Source organism: Leucoraja erinacea, chromosome 36, assembly GCF_028641065.1.
Source record: "Leucoraja erinacea ecotype New England chromosome 36, Leri_hhj_1, whole genome shotgun sequence".
NCBI classification, from domain to species: Eukaryota; Metazoa; Chordata; class Chondrichthyes; order Rajiformes; family Rajidae; genus Leucoraja; species Leucoraja erinaceus.
Window position 1 is genome coordinate 12,589,868 of NC_073412.1, and position 16,155 is coordinate 12,606,022.

Below are 16,155 nucleotides of genomic sequence, written 5' to 3' on the forward strand. Positions count from 1 at the left end.
TGTACAACATACATTATTCAAACCGGATGTCTTAATAGACTTCCCTTGATTACACCTAGGAGTAAATAAATCTTCTGCAGAACCCAATTTAATTTTTAATTAAATATATTCCAGATTTTCCATGCTATCAAAATAAATGTTATGTTCCTATTCTGAAGTCAAGATTAGAAACCCTGGAGGTTACTCGCTGCAGATGAACTCAAGTGGAGTTCACTACAAGGCAGCAGCAGTACAGTACACCAATACAACCATTATCTGTGGGGAAATTGTTTTAAAAATCTTGGCTTGGTTATTTGCCATTAAAGCCGCTAATAATTATGCAGAAAACTTCACCTCACTAAACTAAAAGTCATATTGTATTCCTCGCCGCCTTGGGGTGCAGCCAGACAAAGCAGATTAGATGTCAATCCCATCCTGTCTCCATCATACGAGTTTTATCATCGTATGTGATTCACGTACAGAAAATTTTGCAATAAATTGGCCTGTAAAACTGTTAAATTTACCAGGCGCAATTTCCCATTAAACCTAAAGCAGATTGGGAGAACAAGTTTCCTCCAGACGTTACATGGGCAGCCCAGACAATGGAAACAATGTAGGGCCTAATTACTCTACTAGAAGAAAGTCAGTCTGGTCTGACTCCGAACGCCTTTACACAAAGAAAGTAATCGAAAGCTCTGGGTACACACTAATCCACGTATTCTCCCTCACAAAATAAATACCGCATTCCTGCAAAAAAAACCCCGGCGGTTTATTGAAGTGAAATGCCTGCATGCATCACAACTTTATGGATGGTACGTGGCAAAAATGTCAATCCACTGTGGGGTTACCTTTCAAATAAACACAGGCTATCTACCCGGCACCAAAAACTTCTAAATCCAGCCTCCAGGCAGTCTAATTCAATTTTTAGTGGAGCTGCAGACTTTTTAGTGGAGCTGCAATCTTGCGTTTTGCCCAGGGGGATAAATCGGGTTAAAGGCAAGAGAAGTGGAGAAAGCATTGGATTTATGTGCAGGATTAAGAGGGAGAATGTGCCAACGTGACCTCGAGTCTGAGCCACAGGCGCCAGCCACTCACTCCACACAAAGCTCAGAGGCTCTGTTGAAAAGAGACCTTGTTAAACCTCCAATTTTTGTGGGTTTGAATTATATATAAAACAGCTTTTCTGGTGTTTTAGTTGTACACAGTGGGCCGGGATCAAGCCTGCCGAGGACCGGCCTTTCCTGGCGCTTTGGCTCCGGGAGAAATGTAGCTGCCGAGCGGAGGAAGCGCTGAAGCGCTGCCCTTTCTTTAAAAAAAAAGCACAACACACAATGCAAAGATTACAAAGAGGGAAAGTGCGCCCAAGATATGGAGAGAGCGGAACCGTGCGGCACTCACCGGCACAACACCAGGAGGACGGCGACCCGTTGGGGAACTTGGTGGAATCCGGCACGATGCAGACGCTGGTCGCCAAGTGGGGGCACTCCATGTTCAGGGAGCTGGAAAGCGGCAGTCTCGGTGCAGAGGCTCGGTGTGGAGGAAGGAGGAGGCGGGGGAAGAGGGAGGGGAGGGGGGGGGGCGGGCAGGAAGGGGAGGAGGAGGAGAGCACGGAACAGGCGGCCAGCGGGCTCCGCCTCACGACGCCATCTTCTCGGGCCTAGTCCGTGCCTTGCAGCCTGGCCTCATCCCCCGCCCGCCGGCCTGCCTGCCTGCCTGCTGACCGGGGAACGAGAGAGAGATAGAGAGGAAAGGAGGGTGGCTGGATACAGGCTTTATTGTTAATGGGGATGGGAGAGCGAGAGACAGAAGGGTTTGGCTGCGATTAAGCAGCGACTTTTGGTCGCTGGCCGTTGGTCCCTCGTTAACCGCCGCCCTGCCGGCTGGTCTCCGTGGCAACGATTGTCCCCCCCCCCCCCCCCCGGTCTCCGTGGCAACGGCTCTCCCCCCCCCCCCCCCACCGGTTTCCATGACAACGATTGTTTCTAAGTCCCCCCCCCACCGCCGGTCTCAGTAGCGACAATCGGCGGTCTCCGTGGCAACGATTCTCTCCCCCGCCGACAATTTCCGTGGCAACGATTGTCTACCCCTTCCTCCCCCGCCGACAATTTCCATGGCAACGAGTGCTCTCCCCCCCCCCCCCCCCCCGTTTCCGACCCTCTGGAGATTTGCCCCAGCCATGTGACGTCACGCACCCTCAGACGACGGCCGGCGTGACGTCACGCACCCCCAGACGCGGATCGGCGTGACGTCACAGCGCCGGGAGAGTTCCCTAGCGACGGCGAGGCCTAGTGCCGGACCCGCCTCGGATGGTGCCACCATGTGAGTTGGCTCTGTTACTGCTCCCACCCACCGCGGGGTGCTGGTGCTGGGTGTTTGGTGACCAGCCTAGAGGATGCGGGGCACATTCAGGAGTCATGGCTGTGGAACAGCTGGGGGATACCAGAGGTAATGGATGGACAGTAGCACCAACTATCATGCAAGATCTGTACCTCTAGTACCTAGGCAACTGCATCTTGGAGACACAAAAAGCTGGAGTAACTCAGCAGGCCAGGCAGCATCTCTGGAGAAATGGAATAGATGACGTTTCAGGTCGAGACCCTTCTTGACCCAAAACGCCACCTATTTATTTTCATAGAAAATAGGTGCAGGAGGCCATTCGGCCCTTTGAGCCAGCACCACCATTCAAGTTCAAGTGAGTTTATTGTCATGTGATCATGGCTGATTGTCCCCAATCAATAACCCGTGCCTGCCTTCTCTCCATACCTCTTGATTCCACTAGCCCCTAGAGCTCTATCTAACTCCGGAGATGCTGTCTGACCCGCTGAGTTACTCCAGCTTTTGGTGTCTATCTTCAGTTTAAACCAGCATCTGCAGTTCCTTCCTACACTAGGAGCAGGAGAGGGTTTGACCCTCAAGCTTACTCCACAAGTCTGATTTCAACTTCACTGTTTTGCTTTGTCCCCAATAACCTATTTTCCCCTTTAAGATCTAAAATTTATGTCAGTTGTATGGGGTAGGGTATTCCAAAGATTCACAATCCCAGTGCTTGGTAACCTACAGTCTTTGGCATGTGGGAGGAAACCCATGCAACCCCAGAGAGAGCATGCAAACCCGTTCATTATCAGTGACTTCTTTATCCTGACAACATATTCCTAGTTCTAGTTTCCCTTAAACCCTCTCAAGGGTTTACCACCAATTAATAGAACATCTGCTGCATCTTACTGCAGATGTTGAAGTAGCGGATCCTTCTCAAAAAGGTTCTGTCCCTTCTTGCACAGGACCTCAGCATTCCTGGACTAGTCCAAATTATTGTCCAGGTACACTCCAAGGTATTTATACTCCCTGGTAAACTGCACATCCACACCATTGATAGAGACAGGACAGAGGTGTTCCGCTCCTCCTAAAGTCCACCATAAGTCCTTAGTCTTGTCGCTGTTGAGCTGCAGGTAATTCAGCCCACACCACTCAGCAAAGTCGTTGACTACACCTCTTTGTTTAGCTTCCCTTCCCTCACTGATGCAGTCCACAATTGCAGAGTCATCTGAAAACTTATGCAGGAGGCTGAGTTTAATCTGAATTCCAAGGTGAAGATGGTAAACAGGAAGGGAGAGAGGACCGTCCCTTGTGGGGCCCCTGTGTTGCTCTCTACCATGTCCGAGATACAGACATGCACTGATTTAACCTAGATCTCGTTACCTCTCATTACCGTAGTGACAGCAGGCCCTTCCACCTGTTGTCGAGGCCTTTGATACCACGGGGAATATTGCAACATTTCTTATTTCTACAATCAAATGATCACTGTTTTGCTTTCAATTTATGAAGCCTGTGAGACTTTTAATCCCTAACAAAAGATGGGATCTGAGAATAATGAGACTGAGAGACTTACCTTGCAATTTCATTTTGTTATCTCATGAAGATCTGGTTTTGGTCTGTATCTCACAGTTTAATGGCCGTAGATAGCTTCTCACAACAACTCCCAGTCACTATTCTGTGAAAACTTCCATTCAATTAGCATTCTAAAGAATATCACAGACAATTAACTATCCTGTGCAAAACACAAAGTGGGTTGGGCAGCAACTGTGGAGGAAGTGGACAGATGATGTTTCGGGTCGGGAACCGTCTTGATCAGTCTGAAGACGGTACTGGACCCAAAATGTTGTCTGTCCATTCCTTCCACGATGTTGTCTGACCTGCTGACTTCGTGTTTTGCTCAATATTTCAGCCTCAGCAGTCTCTTGTGTCTCGAACAATCCTCGAGTGTGGCCTGTTCAAATTGAAAACACCATCCAATGGTCTGGAGTGATTATTTTTAACAATGACTTTCAAAACAATGATTATTTTCTCACAATGACTTGTTGCTCATGTGAAATTAGCCATCCTACTTTGTAGAGGTTCAGCTGGCAGCTAGAATCAATGCAGTGAAACATCTTTGAACTGCCACCAAAGCAAGTATGCCTTTTAAAATAAAAAGATCAAAAAATTATGATCAGGACAAAAACTTTCATCTTCAACCTCTATAACAAACTGATGCTGATTGACCTGACCCCACTTCAATAACTGTAGAACATAGAGCAGTGCAGCACAGGGACAGTCCCCTTGGCCCATAATGTCTGTGTCGAACATGATATCACGTTGAACTAATCTCCTCTGCCTGCATCTAAAAGCCTCTTGAATGCTCCATCATCAAAGACCCCTACCACCCATCGCATCACATATTCTCCATCCTGCCATCTGGGAAGAGGTACAGGAGCATTAGCTGCAAAACCAGCAGGATGCTCCTCAGCTTCTTCCCGCAGGCTATAAGACTGCTAAACGGACTTTGCCCCCTGCCAAAGTATCGCGCACCAACCACCAACCTGGACACACTGCAGCAGAGCCACTGTTGTGCCGCTGCCGATCGGAACGCCTGTTGAATGTTTAGTAGAGTGTTAAATTTGTTCATGATATATGTATTTTTATTTCTATTTATTTTTAATGCACACTGAATGGACACTGGTTGAGCAACGTTTTTTGTTTCCTCTGGGTATGTGAATACTCAGGAAATGACAATAAAAATATACAATACAATACTATATCTGCCTCCATTTCCTGCATATCCATAGCCTATATAAAATAAATCTGTTTGAAAATTTAGTATTGTATTTGACTCGGGTAACTATATATCTATGCCAACAGAATACCAATTTATGTAACATTACCTGACTGAAAAGATCATCGGAAATACCAGCACTCAGTCACTGTGCTCCTTGTCCAGTCATTAAGCAAGATCATGGCAAATGTACCACTTCTGCACCATTTTCCCGTCCTATCCGAATATCCCTTGATCCCTTCAATATCCAGAAATCGATAGATCTTTGTTTTGAATTCAGTGATTAAATGATTCTCCACAGTCGTCCAGACAGAAAATTCACTGAGAATTACCAGAATACTGCCTGCTCTAGGGGGTATTAGCTACAAGAAGAGGTTGGACAGACATGGTGTTCAAGAAGGAACTGCAGATGCTGGAAAGTCGAAGGTACACAAAAATGCTGGAGAAACTCAACGGGTGCAGCAGCATCTATGGAGCGAAGGAAAAAGGTAACGTTTCGGGCCGAAACCCTTCTTCAGACTGATAGAGGGTGGTGGGGAGAAGGAAGGAAAAAGGGAGGAGGAGGAGCCCGAGGGCTGGGGGATGGGAGGAGACAGCTCGAGGGCTAAGGAAGGGGAGGAGACATCAAGGGCTAACAAAATTGGGAGAATTCGATGTTCATGCCCGCCGGCTGCAGGCTCCCCAAGTGGAATATGAGGTGCTGTTCCTCCAATTTCCGGTGTTGCTCACTGTGGCAATGGCGGAGACGCAGGACAGAGAGGTCGGATTGGGAATTGAAGTGTTGAGCCACCGGAAGGTTAGGTAGGTTCTTGCGGACCGAGCGGAGGTGTTCGGCGAAACATTCGCCCAACCTCTGCTTAGTCTCACCGATGTAGATCAGCTGACATCTAGAGCAGCGGATGCAGTAGATGAGGTTGGAGGAGATACAGGTGAACCTCTGTCGCACCTGGAACGACTGCTTGGGTCCTTGAATGGAGTCGAGGGGGGAGGTAAAGGGACAGGTGTTGCATTTCTTGCAGTTGCAATGGAAAGTGCCCGGGGAGGGGTTGGTACGGGAGGGAAGGGAAGAATTGACAAGGGAGGAGTTGCGGAGGGAGCGGTCTTTGCGGAAGGCAGACATTGGGGGAGATGGGAAGATGTGGCGAGTGGTGGGGTCACGTTGGAGGTGGCGAAAATGACGTAGGATTATCTTGTTGTATGTGACGGCTGGTGGGGTGAAAGGTGAGGACTAGGGGGACTCTGCCCTTGATGCGAGTGCGGGGATGGGGAGAGAGAGCAGTGTTGCGGGGTATGGAAGAGACCCTGGTGCGAGCCTCATCTATGGTGGAGGAGGGGAATCCCCGTTCCCTGAAGAATGAGGACATTTCAGATGTCCTGGTGTGGAACGCCTCACCCTGGGAGCAGATGCGGCGTAGGCGGAGGAATTGGGAGTAAGGGATGGAGTCCTTACAGGAGGCAGTGTGGGAAGAAGTGTAGTCCAGATAGCCATGGGAGTCAGTGGGTTTGTAGTGGATGTCGGTCAGGACCTGCGATGGAGATAGTGAGGTCAAGGAATGGTAGGGAAGTGTCGGAAATAGTCCAGGTGTATTTCAGTGCCGGATGGAATTTGTACAGACATGGGTTGTTTTCTCTGGAATGCCAGTGGTTGAGGGGAGACCTGATTATAAGTATATAACATAGTGAGAGGCATAGATAGGGTAGACAGTCAGAACCTGTTTCCCAGGGTGCGAATGTCAAGGACTAGAGGGGATAGCTTTAAGGTGAGAGGGCAAAGTTTAAAGGAGATGTTTATTTTTACACAATGCCTGGAATGTGCCGTTAGGGATGATAATGGAGGCAGATGCAATAGTGGTGTTTGATAGGCACATGGATATGGAGGGGATATGGATCATTTGCAGGCAGAGGAGATTAGTTTAAGTTGGCATCATGTTCGGCACAGACATGGGATAATAGACAATAGGTGCAGGAGTAGGCCATTTGGCCCCTCGAGCTAGCACCGCCATTCAATGTGATCATGGCTGATCATCCCCAGTCAGTACCCCGTTCCTGCCTTCTCCCCATATCACCTGACTCCACTATCTTTAAGAGCCCTATCTAGCTCTCTCTTGAAAGCATCCAGAGAACCTGCCTCCACCGCCCTCTGAGGCAGATAATTCCACAGACTCACCACTCTCTGTGAGAAAAAGTTTCCTCGTCTTCGTTCTAAATGGCTTACTCCTTATTCTTAAACTGTGGCCCCTGGTTTTGGACTCCCCCAACATCGGGAACATGATTCCTGCCTCTAGCGTGTCCAAGTCCTTAACAATCTTATATGTTTCAATGAGATATCCTCTCATCCTTCTAAACTCCAGAGTATACAAGCCTAGCTGCTCCATTCTCACAGCATATGACAGTCCCGCCATCCCGGGAATTAACCTTGTAAACCTACGCTGCACTCCCTCAATAGCAAGAATGTCCTTCCTCAAATTAGGGGACCAAAACTGCACACAATACTCCAGGTGTGGTCTCACTAGGGCTCTGTACAATTGCAGAAGGACCTCTTTGCTCCTATATTCAATTCCTCTTTGTTAAAAAGGCCAACATGCCATTCACTTTCTTCACTGCCTGCTGTACCTGCATGCTTACTTTCATAGACTGATTAACAAGGACCCCCAGATCTGGTTGTACTTCCCCTTTTCCCAAAACTTGATGCCATTTAGTAATGAGGGATGAAGTGCCTGTTCTTGTGCTATATTCTATGCTACTGTCTACTGTTCTTCCTCAGTGCAAAGGTCATATCTGTACTTGTCTGTTTCAATGTCCTCCTTGCCCATCTACCTCATTCAATTCTGTAAACCTGGGATCATTCAAAATCTATTACCTGTGCCCTCATTTATACCATCCTATCATCATAGTGCTCCTATTTCTATTATGGTTAAGCATGATGTTTAAGAACATAAACCATAGAACAGTGCAGCACAGAAAAAGGCCCTTTGGCCCACCATGTCTGTGCTGAACATGATGCCAAGACAAACGTTTATCTGCCTGCACATGATCCATATCCCTCTAATCCCTGCATATCCAATTCAAGAAATTGATGCACGTAGGCCATTTGGCCCTTCTTGAAGCACTGATCTTTTATTTCAAAGCCACCTTTCTGCGCCAACCTAATACCCCTCGATTCATTTAATGTCTAAAAAATCAATTTGTCTTGAATATACTCGGCTACTGAGATTCCTCAGCTCAATAGAGATGTGAATTCCATATCTTCACTTGGTGAAGATATCTCTTATATCTCGGTCAAATGGGCTGTCTATTTATTTTGAGACTGTTCCCTGGCTTTAATCCCCAACCAGTGGAGATTTTCACCCTTGTGTTCAACTGTATCATTGTTCTCGCCCCTCCCTCTCCATAAAATCCTGCTTTTGGCCAGCTGCCTTGATATCATCGGATCTGGCTTACGCCAGAGGATGTTTTGTTTTGTTGAAGGTCTCCTAGAAATGGAAGCTATTGTTGCCTGCCCATAAATATTTGTGCTTTAGACAGGCAATATCGAGTTAGATTAATTAGGCCTGGGGGAGGGAGTGTTTTGCCTGTGTGACTGCATTAGGGCCTTTGTCATAGCACAGGAGAAAGGTTGATAAGAACTAGCAGATGTCCTTCAGCTCCATAAATAAATGTGTGGATGTAATCTGGGGGAAGGGGCTGAGAAGTGGCCTGGGACTGTAATCTTACGTCAATTAACAAGCCTATTTTTATACAAGGGAGTCGAGATACTTCCATTCCTGGCCTGGATATTGGGAGCCGATAATTTACAAATTATGAAATTATTCCAGAGAGTAGATGAGCATGATGAGGATATGGAGTCATTTTCTTTCCAGAATTTATCTCGACGAATATGTGTCTCAGCAGGTTGCTCTGAGTCAGAAAATTGTGAGTTCAAGTCCCCACTCCCCCGATATGTAGGCAGACAGTCAAAGAGTGATACAGTGTGGTAACAGGCCCTTCGGCCCACCTTGCCCTTACCGGCCAACGTCCCACCAGCCCACGCTTGGCCCACATATCCCTCCAAACCTATCTATCCATATACCTGTCCAACTCTTTCTTAAACATTGGGATAGTCCCAGACTCAACTACCTCCTCTGGCAGCTTGTTCCATAACCCACCACACTTTGTGTGAAAATGTTACCGCTCAGATTCCTATTAAATCTTTTCCCTTCACCTTGAACCTATGTCCTCTGGTCCTCGATTCCCCTACTCTGGGCAAGAAACTCCATGCATCTATGTTAGACAAAAATGCTGGAGAAACTCAGCGGTTGAGGCAGCATCTATGGAGCGAAGGAATAGGTGATGTTTCGGGTCGAGACCCTTCTTCAGACTGACGAAACGTCACCTATTCCTTCGTCCCATAGATGCTGCCTCACCCGCTGAGTTTCTCCAGCATTTTTGTCTACCTTCGATTTTTCCAGCATCTGCAGTTCTTTCTTAAACAACTGTGCATCTATATGCTTCTTCTTGCGTATGGCGTGCACAGCCTAAAGTTGTAGGACAACATTCTATTTGATCTTATTTGATTGTGCATGGCGGGTTGATTGCATTAGGGCGGACCACGTGAAGGTAGCAATCTTCCACCTCACCTATATGCTGCTATAATTCTAAAGGAGGGTTGTACTGTCAGAAGCACTGTTTTGAATGTGACATAAAGTTTAGTTTAGTTTAGAGTTACAGCATCGAATCAGGCCCTTCAGCCCATCATGACCATACCGACCATTGATCACCCGTTCACGCTAGTTCTATGTTAGCTCACCTACACCACCACCAGGGGTAATTTACAGAGGCCAATTAATCTACAAATCCGCAAGTCTTTGGAATGTGGGAGGAAACCAGGGCACCAGCAGGAAACCCACGTATTCACAGGGAGAAAGTGCATATTGCCTGAGGTCAGGATTGAACCCAGGTCCCTGGCGTGCCAAACATTTGTAGGTTAATTGTCCTCTGGTTCTAAATTTAGTTTACACTCCCTTGAGTGTAGGGATGTGCTGTGACAGTGAATTAGAGCAGCATTAGTGTGAATGGGCGATCGATGGTCGGCATGGACTGAGTGGGCCGGGGGCCTGTTTCCGTGCTGTATCTTTCAAAAAAATCAGATCCCAATGAGTATTGACATAAAGTTACTCAAATAGCCACAACCTCTGTCTTTTTGTGCCAATTCCTTTATAATTAAATGATAGGATCATCTCACCAGATCAAGCTTTGTAAAGAGATTTGCACATCTATGCACTTTTAGTTGAAACTGCTTTATGATATGATGATATTCTGTAATAACAGTTTTGATAATTAAATCATAATAAATCAATAGGCCTATAACACAAATTAGCTAAGAAAAGAGTTATTGTTGAAAATTCTGTGTAAGATTCTCAACAGTTAAATATCACGACCCTTTCAAAGCAGTAGATGATGACAAAAATAGGAAAAGAGAATTCAGCCCATTACGTTTGTTCCACCATTAAACCCTATCGTAGCTATTCCTCTTTCTCGATATCACTTTCCTGCATTCCCTCCCTATCTCTGATATCCACCCGTAGAATGGATCATTCTCCTTCATAAATAGACGAGGGCCTCAACAGCCCTCGATGACAGTAAATTCCAAGATCACAAGAATCACTCTTCATCACAATCTGACAATCTCACATTCATCAAACCACTTTGACTGCTTATTTCGGTCATGTTTGCTTCACATATTTATTTTCAAGTTCACTTGCCCTTTTCTATTTTGTTGACAGGTCTGAATGCTTTCTCAAGACCCACTGGACTCTTACGCAACGCAACTTAGCTCAGAACCACTGATTGGTCGTTCAGTGGCTCTGGTGTTGGCCCCAGTTATTCTCACCACAAATCCCGATGCAATGCAACCTCCACCTCACCCAGAGCCACCTCTGGAACAAACTTGACAAAAGGCCAAGCCTGTGATTCATTCCACACAACCTGTCTCAATGAGATCAGGAAATGCCTTGAAGTTCTTTCCTTGTGTAAAAATCCATCCAATATGAAACTCTTTCTGTGCAATCTGCAGAGCCTGGCTCGTGCTGTATGTATAAACTATGCTGAACTAACTTGCTGAAGAAATAAAGAACTTCAGATGCTGGTTTACAAAAAAAGACACAAAGTGTTGGAGTAACTCAGCAGGTCAGGCAGCTTCTCTAGAGAATATGAATAGGTGATGTTTCATAAGGTCATAAAGGATATGCCCTTATGATTGAACCGCTGGCTGAAAGGATTAGAAATCATCTGAATATTCACGGATATAATACTAAGGACTCAAAGAATAAAATTTAATTATATGCTGATGATATTCTTTTATATATTACTAATACACAAACGAGTATACCCACCTTATTAACACTAATTGAGGAATTTGGTTCTTTTTCAGGATGTAGAATAAATTGGAATAAAAGCAAAATTATGTCTTTAAAACCACAGGATGCGAGACACTTATTAAAATTCCCTTTCAAAATTGCAACAGAAAAATTCAAGTATCTGGGTATTCAAATTACGAGAAGACACAAATCATTATTTAGTGCCAATTTTATGCCACTATTAAATAAACTGAATGATATGATTAAATTTTGGAAAACGCTCCCGCTCTCATTGACAGGTAGAATTAACGCTATAAAAATGACTTTCTTACCACAATTAATATATTTGTTTCAAGCGATCCCAATATATATTCCAAAATATTTTTTCAAAAAACTAGATTCTAATATCACTAATTTTATATGGGATTATAGAGCACACAGAATTCAACTGGAGTTGGAGTGGATAAGAATGGAGAGGAGTGTTTCCCGTACGATATAGGAACGAACTTGTTCTCACCGATAAAATTGAATAGTGTAATATATAAGAAGAACCAAATTATTCACAATACAATAAGAATTTGGAAACAAATAAAATTATCCTTGAAATTAAATAATCTATCAGTACTAACCCCACTATTGAACAATCCTGCATTCAAACCATCTCTTATCGATAAAACATATAAACAATGGGATAGACTGGGGATTAGGAAAGTAGCAGATATGTATGAATTGGGCAAATTGTTATCATTTCAACAATTAAAATCAAAATTTAAACTGAATGATAATCAATATTTTAAATATATGCAGATATGTGACTTTATGAAGAAATATATACATAGATTTCAAACTATATTTTTAGACCCTTTAGAAGAAGCAATGAATATTAAGGCTGATTCACAAAAACTAATATCATATTTTTATAATAGTATATTAAATAGAGAATTACCCTCAACAGAGGCACTAAGAGAAGATTGGGAACATGAACTAATGATAAAGATCCCGAAAGATAGATGGGAAAAGTATTTGATGAACACACATAATTGTTCCATTAATGCAAGACATAATTTAATTCAATTTAAATTATTACATAGACTATATTATTCAAAAACGAGGTTGAATAAATTCTACCCAAACGTCTCTCCCAGATGCGATAAATGTTTGTTTCAAAATGCTAATATAACACATTCATTTGTAGGATGTACAAAGTTGAATAAATTTTGGAGCGATATATTTGATATATTTACAAAGCTCTTCAAGTCAAGAATAGAACCTAATACGGAATGGATTATATTTGGAATAATAGTAGAAGATATCAATTTAAATAAAGATCAAAAAGTTTTTTTTAATTATGGGTTAATAATTGGAAAGAAATTGATACTTACATTTTGGAAAAATACAGCTATACCAACTATTAAAATGTGGATTAGGAATATGATGGACATAGCACACCTTGAAGAAATGAGACTCCGACTAATAGATAAATATGACCAATTCTTAAGTTGGTCTCCTTTCATTGACTTTTTGGAATCATGTGATGCAGCGGTACCGTAAAGATTGCTGATTTCAGGTCAGGTCGTGGATAGATTTACATCTCCGAACAGATTTTCTTTTTTAAGTGTCTTTTTCTCCTATTTCTACTTTCTACTTTTTCTTTTCTTATACACACACTTCACGTTTTTCTAGTTTCTACTATCTATTCTTCCTTTTTTTCTTCTCTCTGTTTTTTTTGTTTTTCTTACTTCCTTTTCAAAAACATAAAACTAGAGGTTGTACATAGAATGTATTACGTTATGACATAGTTGGCACCTAAAATTAGGTCCGACTGTATTGCTTTGTACTGTATTAACTTCTAATAAAATTTAAATAAATAAGTAAATAAATAAAGAATAGGAGTAGAATTAGGCCATTCGGCCCATCAAGTCTACTCTGCAATTCAATCATGGCTGATCTATCTCTCCATCCTAACCCCATTCTCCCGCCTTCTCCCCATAACCTCTGACACCCGTACTAATCAAGAATCTATCTCTGCCTTAAAAATATCCATTGATGTAGCCACAGCCTTCTGTGGCAATGAATTCCACAGATTCACCACTCTCTGACTAAAATAATTCTTCCTCGCACATAGCCATGTGCCTATCTAAGCACTATTAAATGTCACTATTTTATCTGCCTCCACCACCAGCCCTGGCAATGTGTTCCAGTGTTAAAACTATCTCTGCCTTAAAAATATCCACTGACATGGCCTCCACAGCATTCTGTGGCAAAGAATTCCACAGATTCACCACCCTCTGACTAAATAAATTTCTCCTCATCTCTTTCCTAAAAGAACACCCTCTAATTCTGAGTCTATGACCTCTAGAAACATAGAAACATAGAAAATAGGTGCAGGAGTAGGCCATTCGGCCCTTCGAGCCTGCACCGCCATTCAATATGATCATGGCTGACCATCCAACTCAGTATCCTGCACCTGCCTTCTCTCCATACCCCCTGATCCCTTTAGGCACAAGGGCCACATCTAACTCCCTCTTACATATAGCCAATGAACTGGCCTCAACCACCTTCTGCGGGAGAGAATTCCAGAGATTCACCACTCTCTGTGTGAAAAAAGGTTTCTTCATCTCGGTCCTAAAAGATTTCCCCCTTATCCTTAAACTGTGACCCCTTGTTCTGGACTTCCCCAACATCGGGAACAATCTTCCTGCATCTAGCCTGTCCAACCCCTTAAGAATTTTGAAAGTTTCTATAAGATCCCCCCTCAATCTTCTAAATTCTAGCGAGTACAAACCGAGTCTATCCAGTCTTTCTTCATATGAAAGTCCTGACATCCCAGGAATCAGTCTGGTGAACCTTCTCTGTACTCCCTCTATGGCAAGAATGTCTTTCCTCAGATTAGGAGACCAAAACTGTACACAATACTCCACGTGTGGTCTCACCAAGACCCTGTACAACTGCAGTAGAACCTCCCTGCTCCTATACTCAAATCCTTTTGCTATGAATGCTAACATACCATTCGCCTTCTTCACTGCCTGCTGCACCTGCATGCCTACTTTTAATGACTGGTGTACCATGACACCCAGGTCTCGTTGCATCCCCCCCTTTCCTAATCGGCCACCATTCAGATAATAATCTACTTTCCTGTTTTTGCCACCAAAGTGGATAACCTCACATTTATACACATTATACTGCATCTGCCATGCATTTGCCCACTCACCCAGCCTATCCAAGTCACCTTGCAGCCTCCTAGCATCCTCCACACAGCTAACACTGCCCCCCAGCTTTGTGTCATCCGCCAACTTGGAGATGTTGCATTCAATTCCCTTGTCCAAATCATTAATATATATCGTAAATAGCTGGGGTCCCAGAACTAAGCCTTGCGGTACCCCACTAGTCACTGCCTGTCATTGTGAAAAGGACCCGTTTACTCCTACTCTTTGCTTCCTGTCTGCCAGCCAGTTCTCTATCCACATCAATACTGAACCCCCAATACCGTGTGCTTTAAGTTTGTATACTAATCTCTTATGTGGGACCTTGTCGAAAGCCTTCTGAAAGTCCAGATATAACACATCCACTGGTTCTCCCTTATCCACTCTACTAGTTACAGCCTCGAAAAATGTTATAAGATTCATCAGACATGATTTACCTTTCATAAATCCATGCTGACTTTGTCCAATGATTTCACCACTTTCCAAGTGTGCTGCTATCCCATCTTTAATAACTGATTCTAGCAGTTTCCCCACTACCGACGTTAGACTAACTGGTCTGTAATTCCCCGTTTTCTCTCTCCCTCCCTTTTTAAAAAATGGTGTTACTCTAGTCCTAGACTCTCCAACTAGTGGAAACATCCTCTCCACATCCACTCTTTCCAAGCCTTTCACTATTCTGTATGCTTCAATTAAGTCCCCCCTCATTCTTCTAAACTCCAGCGAGTACAGGCCCAGTGCCGACAAACACTCATAACAGGTTAACCTACTCATTCCTGGGATCGTTCTTGTAAAATTCTAGACCTTCTCCAGATCCAGCACAAAATATCCCAAGTGCAGCCTTGCCAGCACCTTATAGAGACTCAACATTACAATAGTGTTTTTGTATACAAGCCATCTTGACAAGACAATGGCCAGAGATGAAAAATAGGTGTGGTACAAAAGGATTGAAGAGTTGCGAATTGTGAAGCCAGAGGAAGAAACGGAACTGTTTATTGTATGCTGCTCCTTCCTGTCCTACATTCGACTCTGTTGTGCTTGGGACCGATATGTCTGGGTCATGCAAGTCAAGTCATGTCAAGTTTATTCGTCACATACACATACGAGATGTGCAGTGAAATGAAAAGTGGCAATGCTCGCGGACTTTGTGCAAAAAGACAAACAAACAAACAACCAAACAAACTATAAACACAATCATAAACACACACATATTCTTTTACATATTAAATATTGTGGGCGGAAGGAAAAACGTTCAGTAAAGTTAGTCCCTGGTGAGATAGGAGTTTACAGTCCGAATGGCCTCTGGGAAGAAACTCCTTCTCAACCTCTCCGTTCTCACAGCATGGCAACGGAGGCGTTTGCCTGACCGTAGCAGCTGGAACAGTCCATTGCAGTGGTTTTATTGGCTCTGGAGTTGCACCTCCTGATGTATAGTTCCTGCAGGGGGGCGAGTGAAGTTCCCATAGTGCGTTCGGCCGAACGCACTACTCTCTGCAGAGCCTTCGTGTCCTGGGCAGAGCAATTCCCAAACCAGATGGTAATATTTCCGGAC

The 16,155-nt window shown here is 44.1% G+C and overlaps 2 protein-coding genes across 3 annotated transcripts in view; one reads left to right on the forward strand and one right to left on the reverse strand.

The window, feature by feature from the left end:
• Window positions 1-1,808, reverse strand: part of usp3 (ubiquitin specific peptidase 3) — an 83,773-nt gene extending 81,965 nt beyond the window's left edge. For both annotated transcript variants that reach the window (XM_055662735.1, XM_055662734.1), the window contains exon 1: window positions 1,378-1,808. In XM_055662735.1, the coding sequence (XP_055518710.1) occupies window positions 1,378-1,468 (91 nt within the window). In that variant the 5' untranslated portion in view covers window positions 1,469-1,808. The remainder of the gene's footprint in view (window positions 1-1,377) is intronic.
• Window positions 1,809-2,371: 563 nt separating this feature from the next.
• The window catches only part of ca12 (carbonic anhydrase XII), a 91,517-nt gene continuing 77,733 nt past the window's right edge, over window positions 2,372-16,155 (forward strand). The window contains exons 1-2 of the mRNA XM_055662802.1: window positions 2,372-2,424; window positions 9,773-9,776. Of these exons, the coding sequence (XP_055518777.1) occupies window positions 2,372-2,424; window positions 9,773-9,776 (57 nt within the window). The remainder of the gene's footprint in view (window positions 2,425-9,772; window positions 9,777-16,155) is intronic.